This window comes from Hypomesus transpacificus, chromosome 18 (genome assembly GCF_021917145.1).
Source record: "Hypomesus transpacificus isolate Combined female chromosome 18, fHypTra1, whole genome shotgun sequence".
In the NCBI taxonomy this organism is placed as follows: domain Eukaryota; kingdom Metazoa; phylum Chordata; class Actinopteri; order Osmeriformes; family Osmeridae; genus Hypomesus; species Hypomesus transpacificus.
The window spans coordinates 1,108,296-1,125,941 of NC_061077.1; the positions used below are offsets into that span (position 1 = coordinate 1,108,296).

General features: G+C 44.1%; 1 protein-coding gene across 4 annotated transcripts in view; it reads left to right on the top strand.

Annotated features, from left to right (window-relative positions):
* Positions 1-17,646, top strand: part of kif1b (kinesin family member 1B) — a 66,299-nt gene that overhangs the window by 21,002 nt on the left and 27,651 nt on the right. For all 4 annotated transcript variants that reach the window (XM_047040325.1, XM_047040323.1, XM_047040322.1 and 1 more), the window contains exons 6-20: positions 85-263; positions 1,288-1,399; positions 2,017-2,094; positions 2,291-2,356; positions 3,359-3,434; positions 4,216-4,294; positions 4,596-4,738; positions 8,386-8,519; positions 10,727-10,806; positions 11,988-12,063; positions 13,875-13,954; positions 14,564-14,670; positions 15,025-15,108; positions 15,273-15,453; positions 15,878-15,950. In XM_047040325.1, coding sequence (XP_046896281.1) covers positions 85-263; positions 1,288-1,399; positions 2,017-2,094; positions 2,291-2,356; positions 3,359-3,434; positions 4,216-4,294; positions 4,596-4,738; positions 8,386-8,519; positions 10,727-10,806; positions 11,988-12,063; positions 13,875-13,954; positions 14,564-14,670; positions 15,025-15,108; positions 15,273-15,453; positions 15,878-15,950 — 1,548 coding nt within the window. The remainder of the gene's footprint in view (positions 1-84; positions 264-1,287; positions 1,400-2,016; positions 2,095-2,290; positions 2,357-3,358; positions 3,435-4,215; positions 4,295-4,595; positions 4,739-8,385; positions 8,520-10,726; positions 10,807-11,987; positions 12,064-13,874; positions 13,955-14,563; positions 14,671-15,024; positions 15,109-15,272; positions 15,454-15,877; positions 15,951-17,646) is intronic.

Below are 17,646 nucleotides of genomic sequence, written 5' to 3' on the forward strand. Positions count from 1 at the left end.
TTCACCTGTCTGGGTTCGTTTTCAGCCATTCAGTGTGCTGTTCCCCCAGTGTCCACTCCGATGCCCTAACGCGATTGTTTCTAGGTCAGCTACATGGAGATCTACTGTGAGCGCGTGAGGGACTTACTCAACCCCAAGAACAAAGGGAACCTGCGGGTGCGAGAGCACCCCCTGCTGGGGCCCTACGTGGAGGACCTGTCCAAGCTGGCCGTCACCTCCTACACAGACATCGCTGACCTCATGGACGCCGGGAACAAGGCCAGGTTAGCTTCTGGAAGGGTCCACTCATGAGGGGATGGAGTGGAGGGAGAGGGGATAGGGGGGAGGAGAGAGGGGAGGAGGCAGAGGAGAGGGGGGAGAGGAGAGGGGGGAGAGGAGAGGAGAGGAGAGGAGAGGAGAGGGGGGAGAGGAGAGGGGGAGGAGGGTAGAGGAGAAAGGTTCTTTGGCTCAAGGGTGTTCTATAACCATCCCAATCCCCAGTGCATGAGGACATCCACAAGATCTCTATTGTCAAGGAGAATGATTGGTTCAGAAAAATGACATCTTAAGTTTGTTTGTTGATGGGTTCAGTCCTACTTTAGGGTGCATGGCTGGTTTGGTGGAACTACAAACCGTTTGGTTGTCATTAGGGCTGCTTGGCCAAGGTTAATTTTAGCTACACAGATTGAGGGTTTTCCTTTGGGATGTGTGTGTATAGTTGCTGTGTGTCAGTTAGGTGTGCGAAACCTGAGTGCACAGTCTCATGCTAAGGAGTGAACTCTGCCTTAATCTGCTGGACTGTGCTGACTCAGAAGGCTTATTTGTGGAACTTGGCGTGTAAGGCCCATCTCTCTCCCCAGTGTGTATCCTCCTGGGCTGGCCGTACGCCTGTGTGGTTGTGCCCTTGTCGGCATGGCCTACCTCTCCTCATATTAGTCTTTGTGCCACTCACCTCCATTCCAACCACTAAGGCTTAGTTGTGGAAGTGTCAATCAGAGAATTTCCTGTCAATGCGCTGTATATGCTGTGGTAAGAAAGCTATAAGAAACCCCTTGCTATTTTACACAATTTGATTTATTGTCCCCAGTATTGTGTGCGTTGTATATTCAGGTAATGGAAAAATAGCCGTATTGCTAAGACACATCACGTTTGTGGGGGACATTGAAGCGTTTATCACATTTGACTAGATTATTTGAACCAGTATAACCAATATTCCCTCAGTCCTATGTCATTCAGGAGGCAAAACCCACCTCTTAAATTAAACTTGGTTACGATCTTCGTGTGTGTGTGTGTGTAAACTCTGTTCAGGACGGTGGCGGCCACCAACATGAACGAGACCAGCAGCAGGTCCCACGCTGTGTTCACCATCGTCTTCACTCAGAAGAAACACGACAATGAAACGGAAGTGTCCACAGAAAAGGTTTGTGGAACCCAAACTTAAGTGTGCGTCCCACTTAGGCTGGGCACTTTGCTTCACGTCTCTCTCCTGATTCAAGAGAGAGAAAAAGTCATCTTGGTTGGCCACGATACCGATAACACATAAATGTCTTTGCACGTTCAGTGAGAATTTCTCACAGAATTTCAGTGAGAAATAACATTCAGCCGGACCTGCATGTTGTTTAATCCCTTCAGCACCCCCTCCTCATGCCCAGGCTTCTGTCTGCTACGTTGCTCTGGGCTGGTTGAGGTCTGGGGAAAGAAAAGGTCTTTTAGGATTCAGTTTCCTCTGCTTGTGGGAAGACACAAAGAAAACTCTTGTTATTGTTCACACAGGGCTATTGTTGTGCGATACTACATCCGATCTCACAGTGGAGACATTCCTTTGTTCAACAGTTGAAATTTGTATTTAAATTGCTTAGCATTCTTTTGTTTGCTCTCCCTGTCACTCACGTTCACGTCTAAAAATGTATGTTGGGAACTGCTATGAGCTAAAGCAGTCTAAAGATAAAGAGAATCGATAGTAGTGTCATCAGTCATGTTCTCAACCAGAGTTTGTGGGGTTCATATTAATGCTGTCTCTACTTTGTTTTGTCTCAGGTCAGCAAAATCAGCCTGGTGGACTTGGCAGGCAGTGAGCGAGCCGACTCCACTGGGGCCACAGGGACCAGGTTAAAGGTACGTTGACCGTGCCGCAACCAAGTTCAAACAGGTGATCCACTTGGTCACCAGACACTGGGAATGGATATCTGTAGAGATTAAGATTTTTTTATTTTTTTATTTAATTTTTTTATTCTCTCAAAAAGTCATATACATTTTGGGGGACATCCCAATATCTGTCACTCTCTAAACCCTTTTTCTCTTTGGGTTCCAGGAGGGAGCGAACATCAACAAGTCTCTGACCACGTTAGGGAAAGTCATATCTGCCCTGGCCGAGGTGGTGAGTACTGTTCATCTCCAGCTTCTTCATTCTCTCTAATTTTCGTCCCTCCTCCCTCCCTTTCTCTGCAACCCTCCACTGTCTGTTTCTTTTCTCTCTCTTTCTCTCCTCCCCTTCCTGTTTTCTCCCTCCCTCTCCTTTCAAGAAATGTGTGTTTGTAGCAGGGCATTCATAATGTTGTCTATCCTTCTGTTCTCTCTCTCACTCTCTTTCTCTCTTCCTGATAATGCTTGCCTACCCAGGATAACTGTACCAGCAAGGTAAATTCTTTGGAAGATCAACTATAACCGTCTAATCCACTTGAAGAGCCAGGGCTTTCATGCCTCCGCCCGAACAGCGCAAAACTGATCTTTTTCAAGTCACCATTTTTTTTTCTTTCGCCCTTCCATGCTGTAGTCTTCCATATATTACGTGAGACGTAGAAGACATCAACTCTTATCAGGCTTATTAAAAACACTTATGAAACGAAAAAAAATCTTTTAGAGACTCTCCATAGAATATGAAGCCTCGACTGTTTAAGCAGGAAAACATTCCATTCAGTCTCATTCCACATCTCCTCTGCTGTCGACATGGGTTACCGATGTGTTACGGCTCTCATGAGTTATGACTGACTTGACCACTTCTTTCTGGCTTTTAATATTTCTTAACCATTGTTTACTCTTTTTTATTTATTTACTGTAAATCTTTTAAAACCTCCATTGTTTGCTTTGTTTTCTGTTATTTTGCTTCCTGTACAGCACAGGAGCGTAGCCAGAATAATCTTTTTGGGTAGGCCTAGAAAAATATGTATAGGCATCTTTTCAGTTTTTTTACTTATATACTTTTCGAAAATCTTTTGGAGATATTTTCTTTTTTGGGTAGGCTGTGCCTACCCAGGCCTACCCGTGGCTACGCCTCTGGTACAGTACTTTGGTCAACCATGTTTGTTTTAAAGCTAGCTCTATAAATAAAGATTGATTGATTGAAGTTCTGGTCTTAACGCCTGTTCTCCGCCGGTCGCAGAGCAAGAAGAAGAAGAAGTCTGACTTCATCCCGTACCGAGACTCGGTTCTGACCTGGCTGTTGAGGGAGAACCTGGGTAAGACGCTCCGATTCACAGAAATGCTTTTCCTGCGTCTGTTGTGAGAAAAACATTAAATGTACATGTAGTCATATAGTAGACGCTTTTATCCAGAGCGACTTACAGTAAGTACAGGGACATTCCCCCCGATCCAAGTAGGGTGAAGTACCTTGCCCAAGGACAGAACGTGAATTGGCACAACCAGGAATCAAACCGGCAACCATTTGATTAATAGCCCAATTCCCTAACCGCTCAGCCATCTGACATTAGGATGCAGGTGACACACATTTACATGTGAACGGTTTGGCACCCCACATATGTCCGCCTGAATGACTGTGAAGACGAGAACATCCATGGGAGGAGAGAAACAGGAGTGATGTTACTGCCAGACTAAGAGATGCTGCTGTGGCAGCCAGCCGTACATCAAAGTAACTAGACAAGAGAGACCATCCCTTCTTCATCTCGGCTCTCAGGGATTCTGAAGTCGAGAGGATCCCATTGGTCTTGGTGCATATATATGTATTAATTCCCCTTGCTGCTATATCACTGTAAACACACAATCCCATACTCTGCGGAATCAACTCTTAGATCAAACGGTGTATGCTCTGTTTGCTCGCTCGAAGCCTCACAGCTTGAAATTGTTTTTGTTTCGGGGCTTTCACGGAAGTAAATTCCAATCGGAGACCTGTTCTGTAAGCACGCCGTTTTGTCTCAGTTAAGCCCTGTTTATTGATCCACCGTGCGACCTTAGCGCTCTCAGGGTCACACGAATGACCCTCCGCTGACCGCGTCTCCCCAGGTGGCAACTCCCGGACGGCGATGGTGGCGGCCCTCAGTCCTGCCGACATCAACTATGACGAAACCCTCAGCACGCTACGGTGAGTAGAGGTCAACTCACCTGAGTAGAGCTCAACTCACCTGAATAGAGGTCAACTCACCTGAGGAGAGGTCAACTCAGCTGAGTAGAGGTCAACTCACCTGAATAGAGGTCAACTCACCTGAGTAAAGGTCAACTGGGTGGCTGGCTTATCGTATTAATAATAGTATTTATTCAGAGTCATTCAGCAGAGTCTTTTATCCAAGGGGGGAGGGGGGGGTGAACCTACAACCTCTTGATCTGTAGTCAAATACTGTAACCACTGAGCTACATGATTTTCTGCCCCCTCGTTTAACCTGCAGTTATGCTGACCGGGCTAAGAACATCAAGTGTAACGCTGTGATCAACGAGGACCCCAACAACAAGCTGGTGCGCGATCTGAAGGACGAGGTGCAGCGACTGAAGGAGCTGCTTCAAGCTCAGGGCCTGGGCGATATCCTGGACAGTAAGTCAGCACGCCACAGCGCCCCCTGCTGTCACGGAGTCCACATTCCAGGAAACTTGTTCTCTTCCCTGGTGCCCACCACAAGCAATCTCTCTTTCGCTCTTTCTTGTCTTACTTCTGTCGTTCTTTCATCCACCCATGTCTGTCCATTACCTCTTTATTGGAAACGTTCAAAAGAAAATATGAACAGACAACCAGAGTATTGAATTTACACATGCCGTGTAATTGGAATGGCATGACCTTAAGATTGAAGATGAGCACCTAATTTGCTCATTAAGTAAGATAGAGGCTTAAGTCATTGTCACATTAATAACGTAATGTGCGATTAATCACTATTTACCTAGCTGATGCTTCTATCTAATTAGAATCTAATAACCTTGCACTAATTTCAGTCATTTTGTCGCATCCTCATCATTGTCTTTTAGCGTTGTGAGAAATGCGTGTAAAAATGTTCCTCCCTGTACCATTTTCCTGGTACAGAATGACCTCTCACCCTCCTAATCTTCTCCTGATTCCCCTCAGTTGACTCTATGGGAGATGATAGCCCAGGAAGTGGAAGCAAATGTGTGTATTTGTGGCCTTGCATCACCTATTGCTTAATACCACTTTTACGCTTACTCATAGCTAATCATTGCTTTTTTCCCCCATACTGTCCTTTGAATCAGCTTCCCCAGCATTGCATGTAAATGCACAAACAAAATGCTCGCGTTAAAAGATGGAAAAATGCTAATTCGAGTTAGCATGTCATTAGCCTAGCATGCGCTTGAAGCTTGGTTTTCTTATTGATTTTAATGATGGCAGGGAGGTAGAATCGTTTGCAGGCTCACATCCTCATAAAAAGGATTCCCAACCTGTGGGCCGTGCCCCACTAGTGGTCCGCAAGGGTAATGCAGGTGGGCCGCCAAACTAATAAAAACTCTAATATGAATGTAGGCCTATATATACTGTTGGTAAATTATTATCAAAATTCGTACACAATTTAAAACGACACTTTTCCTTAAAATCATAATGACCGAAACGCCACTAGTTATGCTTGGCACGTTGATAGTTACGCTTGGCACGTTGATGGTAGCCATTTTCGCATTAACTTGCATACGCCCACTATGGACGCATCACTTCCGTATATTGCACAAGCCATGTCCACAACTTCTGGTAGCTAGCAGTTACGTTAGTTCTTGCACACAAAATCCTACATTTTTTTACGAGGAGTTCAGGTTATCTTCCCATAATGACAATTAGCGATGTATACAGGATTTTATGTTGCTCCCCGTCAAACAAGAAGGAAAAAGGGTTCAAATTGTTTTGAGCTACATCGACAATTATGAAGTTAAAGTTTATCTGACTCACACAGTAAAAGTAGCTAGCACAACTAGCTACTTGTTAGGCTAGCTACCCAATGCCGGATTTGAGCAGTAACGTTAAACTAGCTAGGCTAGCTAGCTAACCATTTCTAGCTACTATAATGTACGTTCATTATCTGATTGTCACATTGCTTGCCAGTCGTTAATGTTAACACATAAATAAGTGGTCTGTCATATTTGTTTCCTATGGATAATCTAACATGTCTCTCTCAGTTTCTAAACAAAATCTGGAAACTGGAGAGATGTCCGTGATGGCGATCTGTTATCGGTTGATAAAGAATAAAAATAAAAGATATGGGGTTTTTTTGTGAACGGATAGGCCTACTGTGTTTGGGGGCCCTAAAAATATTAGAGCAAGTGGGCCGCGAAGTTGAAAAGGTTGGGAATTGCTTGGAATATTATAACTAAAGGCCCGTGCACATTAAGGACGATAACGAGAACTATATAGCGAAACAATATTGTTTGTATCACTTTCAAAACGAAACTATAAACACTGACAACCAATCAGAATCCATCCAAATTTAAAGCGACCGCGCATTTGATATGGTAGACAACGTTACGAGAAGCAGATAGTCAAGGTTGGTGTGGGCGCAAATACAGTTATTATCTTTGGTGTTAACGGGCCTTAACTCCTAAGTCATCTGAATAATATGTCTGTCTTCCTCCTCTACAACCACATCATCTTTGTACTTTACCTGTCTCTCTGAAACCTCTCTTCTTTTCTTAACAATGAAGCTTGTGGTGTTTTTCTTTCACTTATAATCAATTGCAGGTGACAATGTTCAAGACTTTAGATTGCAGCTACTATTTCAAACTGAAGCTTTGAGCAACAAGTGGAAAGGTGCATGCCCTCACATTTCTTAGTAGCCAGCCTAGACTATAGGTATCTAGACGGTTGGTTTGCAGTGAGTGGCTGTTGGTTGTTATGAAGTGGCTAGAGTTTATTTTAGCGGTGTCCCTTCACTATCCTCTCTAAACCTTTCCCCTCCTCTTCTACATGGTGTTTGTAAACCCTATCATAAGCTGCCTGGTAACTACACATTTTCGGTCTGAGACTGTCAATATTTGCCAAGCCACATTTGGCTCTGATTTTGAATGAATCTGTTATCATAAAACCAAATGAACCTAGAGACTTACCCTGATGTGTCCTTACTTTTATGAATTATAAATCACTAAAAAAGGACCAGCAGTAGAAGTTCAAGGAAATGTAAGCATCCAGACTTCTGCTGATTTTAGGAATATTCAGTCATCATTTCTGCAAATAATTTATGTTCCATTAGTAACTACTCAAGATATGTTTTTTTTAGGATCTGCTTAATTTGGCTGTTTTTCAAGGTTAAGAGAGCACTCTCTCCTCACCTAAACTACCATTTTTCTCAAAAGAAACCAACATTTAGGAAGGCTTCTATGGCTCTGAGTGAGTGTGTGCATCATAGCATTCATAAGCGTGTATTTAAGGTTAAGTCAAAGTCTCACTCATTGTGGCTGAACCCTGGCAGCATGTGTCTCCATCACCTCACGCTGCCTGTCCTCCTTCTTCCCTCCTACTGGCCTCCTCCTAGCTGCCTCCTAGCTTCTTGGTATCCCTCTAGCCTCCTAGCCTCCAATACCCTCCCTAGCCTGCCTCCTAGCCTCCTCTCTCCCTTCTCTCAGTCCTTACAATAAGAGCAGTTTTCACCCATGGATTTAATGTCCAAGTATGGCCTTTGTGTATCTTTAGCTCACCGGCCAAGAATACATTCAGTTTATATGAAACCATTTTACGGATTTTGGCCATCAAAGATGGCTCAAACGGTACTTCTAATCCTAATATTACCTTCTGTTATAGACCGAACTCTATCAAATATATGAAGGGTAAAGATACCGTATAAGATAAAAACCTTCGACGACTCTGTAAACAGACGTATTTCGATTTTAAACAAGCCTGTAGTGAAAACTGCCCTTCCGTGTTTAACTGTTCATTTGAGTGGTTTCTTGTCGTAAACCTTTGATGTGCAACGTGTGTCTTACACTAGTCTTTCCTCCTCTTTCCCTCCCCCCCCCCATCTCTGTCCTCCCTATTTCGTTATGTTGTCCTTTTACTCCCCTCCTTTCTTCCATCTTCTACCTCTCCCTTGTTCCCAACCCCCTCCCTTCTCAATCTCCCTTTTCTCCTGCCTCCACTCCCTCCCCCCCCCCTTTTCTCTCCCTTCTCTTCTCTTCGCTCAGACCTAAAAGACATACACAACAATAAGCATAGATACTTACTATCCTCAGAGAACCAACGCCCTGGCCATTTCTCCACAGCCCCTATTGGCTCCCTGACTGCTTCCCCGTCCTCTGGCTCACTGTGCAGCCAGGTGGGCTTGCAGTCTGTCACCAGCATCCAGGAGCGCATCATGTCTACGCCCGGAGGAGAAGAAGCCATCGAGAGACTCAAGGTACGAGAACGTCACCCATTAGTTGCCGCGGCAGCGACCGCCCAGCGGTGTAGTCGCAGAGACCTGAAGAACTCTCACGTTCGGATTCAGACAACTTTGTCGATGCAATACATTGCATCGGTGGCGTAGTGGAGAATACACCACCTCTCATACACCACCTCTTATAGAATACTCTCATACACCACCTCTTATAGAATACTCTCATACACCACCTCTTTTAGAATACTCCCATACACCACCTTTCATAGAATACTCTCATATACCACCTCTTATAGAATACTCTCATACACCACTTGAGGGAACTGAGAAGCCTAAAACAGAGTAGAGTAAAGCTGAGTACAATAGATTACAGTCGAGTCCTCATCAAGTACTCATCAATTATACAAACCTATTTAAGAAAAAAAATTGCAAATAGATTTTCAACCTTTCAAAATGTTTTGTAGAAAATATTTTTCAAACCTTTTTTTTTTTTTTTACATGTTTTTAAACATGTTTACATTTTTTACATTAAAATGTAAAATACATTTTCAACCTTTAGATACTTTCTTCACAAAACATTTACATTTAGTAATTTTAGCAGACGCTCTTATCCAGAGCGACTTACAGTAAGTACAGGGACATTCCACCGAGGCAAGTAGGGTGAAGTGCCTTGCCCAAGGACACAACGTCATTTGGCACAGCCGGAAATCGAAGCAACAACCTTCTGATTAATAGCCCGACTCCCTAACCGCTCAGCCATGATCTGACCTTTTAGAAACTTTTTTTTTTTCTACAGCCACACCAAGAATTGGTGAAACAAGCATGAAAATGGTCTATTCTATTGTGTATGTATTCACATTGAAATTCAGAAATTGATTTGAGCCCCACAACTGGATGACTTAAATAGTGTTGCAAATAACCTAGACCCATGCCAGAATGTCAATATGCACAAACACTTTGGGACAGGTCAAGTTCAGTTTGGGACGGTTCATTTGCACTTTGGGACGGTACTGGGACAGTGAGGAAAATAGTTAGTTGCGACCCCTGGTAGTGCTCCTGTTAGGATATGTAAAATGTAATCTATATAATATATATATGTTTTTTTTTTTTTTTAAGGAAGTGAATGGGTTTCTGTTCTGGCATCTAGATGCTGTGCTATCAGAATATCCTAATCTAATGCTATCAAAATAGACTATTACAAAACTATCAGTCTTTATTACGTTGTATTATTATCACTAGCATGCTTTCTCACTGTTTCTCTCTCTCTCACACACACACACACACACACATCCTCTCATGCTGTTGATGAGGGAGCACATAGGGTGGTAACTCGCAGCCAGTTTCCATGGCTACCGTGGTGCCCAGTTTATCTTGTCATCCAATGACGTCAGGAATCGACGCAGATAGGGAGGAAATTGAACAAAAATAGACCTTGTCTCCGTGGCTATTAAGCGTAAGGCTTAAGAATATCCTCTGTTACGCACCACCGTTTGAATCCCAGCAGTTACATTTACACACAATTCTTTGATGCATTGTCCATTATTTACATTCATCCAACCAGCAGTGTTGAGAACTTTCAATGTTGTGTTTCACTCAAACAAAGTAATGCTTTATTTTGTGTTGTCAGAGAGGAAAGGGTATTTTCTGTAAAATCTCCTGGTCTTCCTATCCTCTGACCCAGGTCGAACAGGGTCGTATTCATGTAAACTTGGGTCAGGCTAACCATTATTGTCAGTATAACACAATAACAACAAGTTAAGAAGAACTAATCCAATATCTCCTGCATACTTCAACATCAATCCAGTCTAACACAACTCTTATTAGGACATCAGTGGTGAGCACGATCTTCCCCTCAAGTCAGAGACGACGTCCACATCCAGAACAGCAGATGGACAGATTGTTAACCCCTCACTCGGCCAGGAGAACAGCTTAGTGCTTGCGCTTCCTGCATGCTCTGACAGATGGTCAGCAGAGGACACTCTGCTTCAGGACGATGTCAGATTATCAGAGGAGGAGGGAACGCACTCAATACTCTTGTTTCCGGTGTTTCCTTCAGTGTTGATACTGTGGCCTGTTAGCACATGTCATTGTTTTTTCAATGCAATATAAATATTGACGTGTGTGTGTGTATGTATATATATATATATATATATATATATATATATAAGGACATTTAAGAAGTTATGCATTTATGACATTTACTTACTGTATTAAACGTCTTTTTCCAGGAATCAGAGAAGATCATTGCAGAGCTCAATGAGACCTGGGAGGAGAAGCTGAGGAAGACTGAGGCGATTCGCATGGAGAGGTCAGTATAGAGGGTTAGGGTACGGGGTCAAAGGTGAGGGGTCAGTATGGAGGGTTAGGGTACGGGGTCAAAGGTGAGGGGTCAGTATGGAGGGTTAGGGTACAGGGTCAAAGTTGAGGGGTCAATATGGAAGGCCACGGTATGGATGTCAAAGTTGAGGTCAGTACGGGATCATTCCATCTACATAGGAACCTGTACATGTACCTAATACTATACACAGTACCTCCATGACAGTGAATATCACTATAATACTATAAACAGTACCTCTGTGACAGTGAATATCACTATAATACTATATACAGTATCTCCGTGACAGTGAATATCACTATAATACTATATACAGTACCTCCGTGACAGTGAATATCACTATAATACTATATACAGTATCTCCGTGACAGTGAATATCACTATAATACTATACACAGTACCTCCATGACAGTGAATATCACCACATGCAGCATACCTCTAGACATGATCTTGTTATCTTGGTTGTATTTGAAGTGCATTGGCAGTACAGGAGTAGTCTTTACTTCAGTTAACAGCTTATTGCATCATCTTACTGCATCATCCTATTGCCCTCCTCACCCTAAAAAAGTGAGAAGGGAGTCTGTTCTCCGGGAGCAGGGCTGGTCACACCATCTTAGTCCCTGCTTCACGCCAGGTGACCATCTTAGTCCCTTCTACATGCCAGGTGACCATCTTAGTCCCTGCTTCACGCCAGGTGACCATCTTAGTCCCTGCTACACCCCAGGTGACCATCTTAGTCCTTTCTACATGCCAGTCGACCATCTTAGTCCCTGCTTCACGCCAGGTGACCATATTAGTCCCTGCTACACGCCAGGTGACCATCTGAGTCCCTGCTACACGCCAGGTGACCGTCTTAGTCCCTGCTACACGCCACGTGACGTCTGTTTTCCCGCCAGAAGCCTCGTCTTTACCTGTCGTCAGATACGCTGTGGCACCTTAGTATAGCAGCTGACACCACAGTCTCACCGGACATCACGCCCTGCCCTCTTATCCTAGTCTGCGCTTCACTGTTTAGCTGGGAGCTGTCACAGGTGTAAATGGTAGGTTTAGTGTCGGAGGGCTTGAAGCGACGACACGGTGCTGGGACTAGAGGGCTGTGTTATGGTTACGTTAAATGGGCCTCTAATCTACATGTTTTTGCTCTCCCTCCTCAGAGAAGCCCTGCTGGCGGAGATGGGCGTGGCCATACGCGAGGACGGAGGCACTCTGGGAGTTTTCTCTCCTAAAAAGGTAAACCCTGGCAGAGTTTAGACGGGGAACATCCCGAACACTCACACACACACACATATACTCACACACACACACACACACACATATACTCTCTCACACACACAAACACATATACTCTCTCTCACACACACACACACACACACCCACATATACTCACACACACCCACATATACACACTCACACACACACACACACACACACTGTGCTCTCTTTCTGTTTAGACTTCTCCTGCCATCTCCATGGTTTCCTCATCCACCCTGTGCAGGCTCAGTCTCTGGGACATGCATTCTGTCTGTGTCCTCCACACACTTTTAATCATTTACATTGTATTTCCTTTTATTTCCTTTCCCTCTCCCCACCTGTCTGCTACTTCCTCTCCATGATTACACTCAGCTACAACCAGACATGCCAGCGTCCTTATTGGACGAGCAGTTCGATAGTTTCCCAACCAAGAAGGTTTGTTGAATCACATGGGGATTGCGATGAATCCCCCCCCTCCCCTCCTCTCTCTCCACTTTGAGATGACCCCAAGTGCAGCTACAAGACCCCTTTTGGTCCCAAAACCCAGCCGTTTTGTTAATCGTTAGGAATGAGCCTTGTTTGTTTTCGTAGTTCCTCGTAGTCGTGAGTGTTGTCATGACAATCCTCTCAGCAGGGAGATATGACGTAGCGACACTGAATCGTGACAAACGGAACCTCCACAGCAATTGTCACGTCTTATGACAGCACACCTTCACCGTAACCTAGTTACAGTGGCTTCCATTAAATCCCGCCATTCACACGACTGTTAAAGACAGTGTTGCTGTGACATAGAACGCCTCGTGGACCCTGGTCTGACTTCCAGTGTAATTTCCTGTTTTTCTGCTCCCTCCTCCCTCCAGTCCACAGCTAGAGAGAGAGTTGAAAAGGACTGTAGTGGGTGCCCCCCCGCCCCCTCCCCCCTTCCTGATTAGCCTCCCCCGCAGTAGCAGCATCACAGCGCCAAGAATACAAAAGAACAAGAATTACGTCAAAACGATCTTGTCAGATCGAGCCACGACTGAGGAGGAGGGAAATTTGGCATTTAGTACTTCTGGCTTCTGTAAATGTACTAGGGTGAATATTGTTAAAGTGTGCTTACGCTTAAAACTTCTATGAAGGCAAGAATCTCTGTCTTTCTGTGTGTGTGTGCATGTTGATTATCTCGAGAATCAGGCACCTTATGAAGTTGAAAATCGGCCTGTGTATTGCTCAAGACGCAAGTAAAACTTGTGAAAGTGTCCCACTTTACCAATTATTCACCCTATATAGCTGATTAGCTGTCTGTCAAGATGTTAACTTCAGGAACTAGGAATTTTGAGCCAACCTCTAAATGCTTCCCTCTTCCCTCCACAACTGCTGGTTTTTTTCCTTCATTGCATGATCTCTCATTTCACTCATTCCCTTTTCCTTCGTTCACTTTCTCTCCTTTCTTCTGCCGCCTCTCCATTGGTTAGCTATTCGTAGAGAGGCCATGTGATCTCTTTGCAGACTTAAATGGGGTATTTTCACCAAAGAAGGTTGGTTGTTTGGCAGATAGTGTTTTGAACTTAGACATTAGATGTGTAACGAGTTTAGTGATGTGACCGTTTTAGAGTTTAGTACCCTTTCATTAACTTGATGTCTTAATGAGTGAACGTCATTGTGTTAAAATGTCTTTCCGGCACTTTCTCTAGGATTTATTTGATTAAACAAACGATAGCTGAGAGTTTATGGACGCCGTAACAATGGATTTAGCGGAATTCTTGTAATAAAATAAAAATATATATTCTCGATTTCCCCATCTTGTTTAGACTCCTCACCTGGTGAACCTTAACGAGGACCCCCTGATGTCGGAATGTCTGCTGTACTACATCAAAGACGGAATCACCAGGTAACCGTGGTAGCCGTGAAGCACTGACACCCTTCTCTCCAATAGTCTAGGAGGTGCTAGAAAAACTTCCAGTAATTCGTTAGGGAGCCCACTTCACAGAAACCCTCCTCCTTTTATATCCTGCCAGAGGGTCTTTATGAAGTCAAGCAAAGGTGGCAGACCATCTGGCTTTGATCATTAGGGGGTTTCTTCTTCTCACATCGAGCTGCTTTCCCTGCCTGCCCTCCCCTGTCCCTTCTGTGTCGTCTTGCTGTTAAGTATTGAGTTACCTGATTGGCCGCAGGTGACGACGATGAGAGGCAGGAGCTGAGATGAAAGGTGTTGCTCTGGGGGAGTTCTCTGAAGTGGGGCTAGCAGGGCGTATAAAACACCCAGCCAGATCCTCAGGGAGGACCTGTCTACTTGACTAAAATGGCCGCCAAGAAGGCTAGAGTGTCGGAAGGGGATCTTCACTCTCTCTAAAATGGCCGCCGTCAAGATGAGGAGGCGAGGGTAGTGGAGGGTCTTCTCTCTCTCTCTCTCTCGCCCTCTCTCTCTCGCCCTCTCTCTCTCGCCCTCTCTCTCTCTCTCTCGCCCTCTCTAAAATTGCTTCCTCCCCCGTGCTTGCAGGGTTGGCCAGGCGGACGCTGAGAGGCGTCAGGACATCGTCCTGAGTGGAGCCCACATCAAGGAGGAGCACTGCATCTTCTGCAGTGAGAGGAACGCCAACGGTCATGGTGAGTAGCGCCGTGAACCAGACGAGCTTGGTCGCTCGTTGGTGGTCGCATGCGTGCGCATGCGCCATGAAGAGCTTGGTGCCAAGGATGTAAATAACTCTTTAGCACTTCCATCCATCCACTCAGAAATGCAACGTTTGCTGCTGCATCGGCCTAATGCCGTAGATTCTACAGGAGATACCTTTCGATCGATAAACTGTCAGTCTGTAGTCCTTTAGTTAATTCAATGTTTTAGAACTTTGTGAATTGGAGTGGGTTTTGCTGGTTGGCATGGATGAATCCAGAGTGGTGTTTTTTTCCTTCAGTTTAAGGATGTTTGTGTGTGTGTGTGTGTGTCCGTCCTTGTTGCCGTAGTCGTCGTCATGTTGGTGCCCTGTGAGGGGTCAGAGACCTACGTTAACGGCAAGCGTGTCGGGGCTTCGGTTCAGCTGCGTTCAGGTGTGTATCCCTTCGGATGTTCTTTTTAAAGTATATTTCAAGTTTAGGTCAACTTTGAGTTTAGTTGTGTTTTAGTTTAGTTTAAAATCCAAATTTCATCCGTGAATCCTACTTTTGCGCCATCCTCCTGTTGAATGGTTTTCCCGCTTTTTATCTCGTCACAGGAAATCGCATCATAATGGGGAAGAACCACGTGTTCCGCTTCAACCACCCGGAGCAGGCGCGCGCGGAGCGGGAGAAGACCCCGTCGGCCGAGACCCCGGTGGAGCCGGTGGACTGGACCTTTGCCCAGCGAGAGCTTCTGGAGAAGCAGGGAATCGACATGAAGCAGGAGATGGAGAAAAGGTAGATGTCTCTGACGCTGGAGCCCTTCACACTGTCACATTAAATTACATAAAAAATATATATAATAATTTGACTGACCCGGTGATGCAAATGGATAGGTGGGTGTTGTGGACAAAATGGCAGTTTTTTTTTTTGTTTTTTTTATATATCAGATGTCAGGTGGATGGTCTACAGACCCCAAGAGACAAGAAAGTTTGACTTTTGAGTCAGTTTGAAGGTTAAATTAGTTAAGGTTAAAGTTGGTCAAATTCTGACTTCTGAATAAACTCTGGTAATGAATTCCATTGAAACATATTGTACAAAACAGAAAAAATAAAATACCTGGATAGTGGATATAATGTATTACTTTCCTTGCAAAGGGGACACATTCTCCTGTTCATCAATCCATCTATCTAATTCAAACCTCTATGGGCCATTTGTCTAGACTGACAGAGATGGAGATCTTGTACAAGAAAGAAAAGGAGGAAGCAGACCAGCTTCTGGAGCAGCAAAGACTGGTAGGTACTCGTTTATCTAGAATTATAGAATAGTCTGCCCCTTAAGATTCTAGAACAGTCCACCCTCTAAGATTCTAGAATAGTCCACTGACACCCCCTAAGATTTTAGAATAATCCTCAGTCACCCTCTTAAGATTCTAGAATCACAACACTTGTCTTAGAGGATTGGAACTATAGGGTTGACCTTAGGGGTTATTTTTGGGACAGTTCATTTGTGTTATTGATTATTTTAGGAACTTTGATATCCTAAAGTTAACAGCCATTCAAGTTGTTTTTGTGTATTGGGATGCAAAATGTTAAAGCATGGTTCTCCAATGGTTAGATCTAGCCTCCATACCAAGAGTAGCTAGTTTAGGTGTTGAGGGACCTTTGTTTCTCGCTTGCTCCGTTAAAGTCTGACTAGCACTAATTTCTCACAGGTGTGCGTGTGTCTGTTTGTGAGAAGCACTTTTACTCTTAGCGCATGACTGTTTTTCTTGCATGGAGGTTTGAAATCTTCTTCACCCAGTTCTACATAGAGAAAGATATTTTACCCCATGATTTCCTATTCCTGATTCTGACGATTTGAATCAGAAAGAACTAGATTGTGAGCTTCCTCCCTCTTCTAAATTCCTATTTTCCCTGTTCCCACGTTCCCTTCTAGACGTAACTGAACCCTGCAAAACAGCACTTGTAAGAGCATAATGTGAAATAAAAGGTTGATTTCAGATTGAATTCATCCACTTTTATCAACTCCCAAGTCCTGACAACAAAATTGGCTTGTCATAAAAAAAAGAAAGTAATTGAATCAGTCGGGGTTCTATTTGGGGTGAAAGGTTGCTGCTTTTGCATGGTTTGGCATGTATTTTTTTTAACTCATTCAATGCAGGCCTCAGACTAAGTTACCGTGATTTTCTGTTGAAATGGTCAATGTTGTGGCGCCTGTTGATTTGCTTGGTTTAGATTCTGACTCTAGTTTCCTGCCCTGTTGTGTCTTGAGTAATCAGCTCTTCAATGCAGTTGCTGGTCATGTACAATGCATTGTAATAACTAAGATACCTTGCCGTAGTTTTAATTTTTTCCCGACGGATAGCGACAATGTGGTTTCTCATTGACTTCTTTGGCGACCTCTCTCTGCTAGCCTCACCTGTGCTGATGTCACACACTCAGGATTTGCTCCTGGTGCAGTCAGTCAGTCAGTCACAAAAGGCTTTATATTCTCAGGTGATTTAAATGTAGGATAAACTCTCACTCACCTCATACAAAAGCATGTCACCTCATGTCCCTATTTCACTCACAAACATCCAGTCATCCAATGCCTTTTGAAGACTCTGTTCCCAGAGGATGTAGAACAACAGAATACTGAAGAGCATTCTAGAAAGTCTGCGTTTCGAAGCAAAAAATAAGCAGAATTTCTTTGGGATGTTGGAATATTTTTGTTTTTTTTTACCCCCATGGACATCGACCAAGTGAACCATCTCAGTCCACTTTAGAGTCTTTCATCTTTTGCAACTGGTTGTGATCTGTAATGTACTTTGTCTGCCAAAATGAGAAACTGCATTTTCTTCTAACATCTTTCTCGTGTAGTGGATTAACACTTTAACCTCCCTTCTGCCTGTCACCTCTGTCTACTGGCTTTCCTCTAAAACTGCAAGACCACTTCTGTCTCCTTCTAACCTACTGCTAATACTAGAGCAACTCCTAAACAAATACTTTT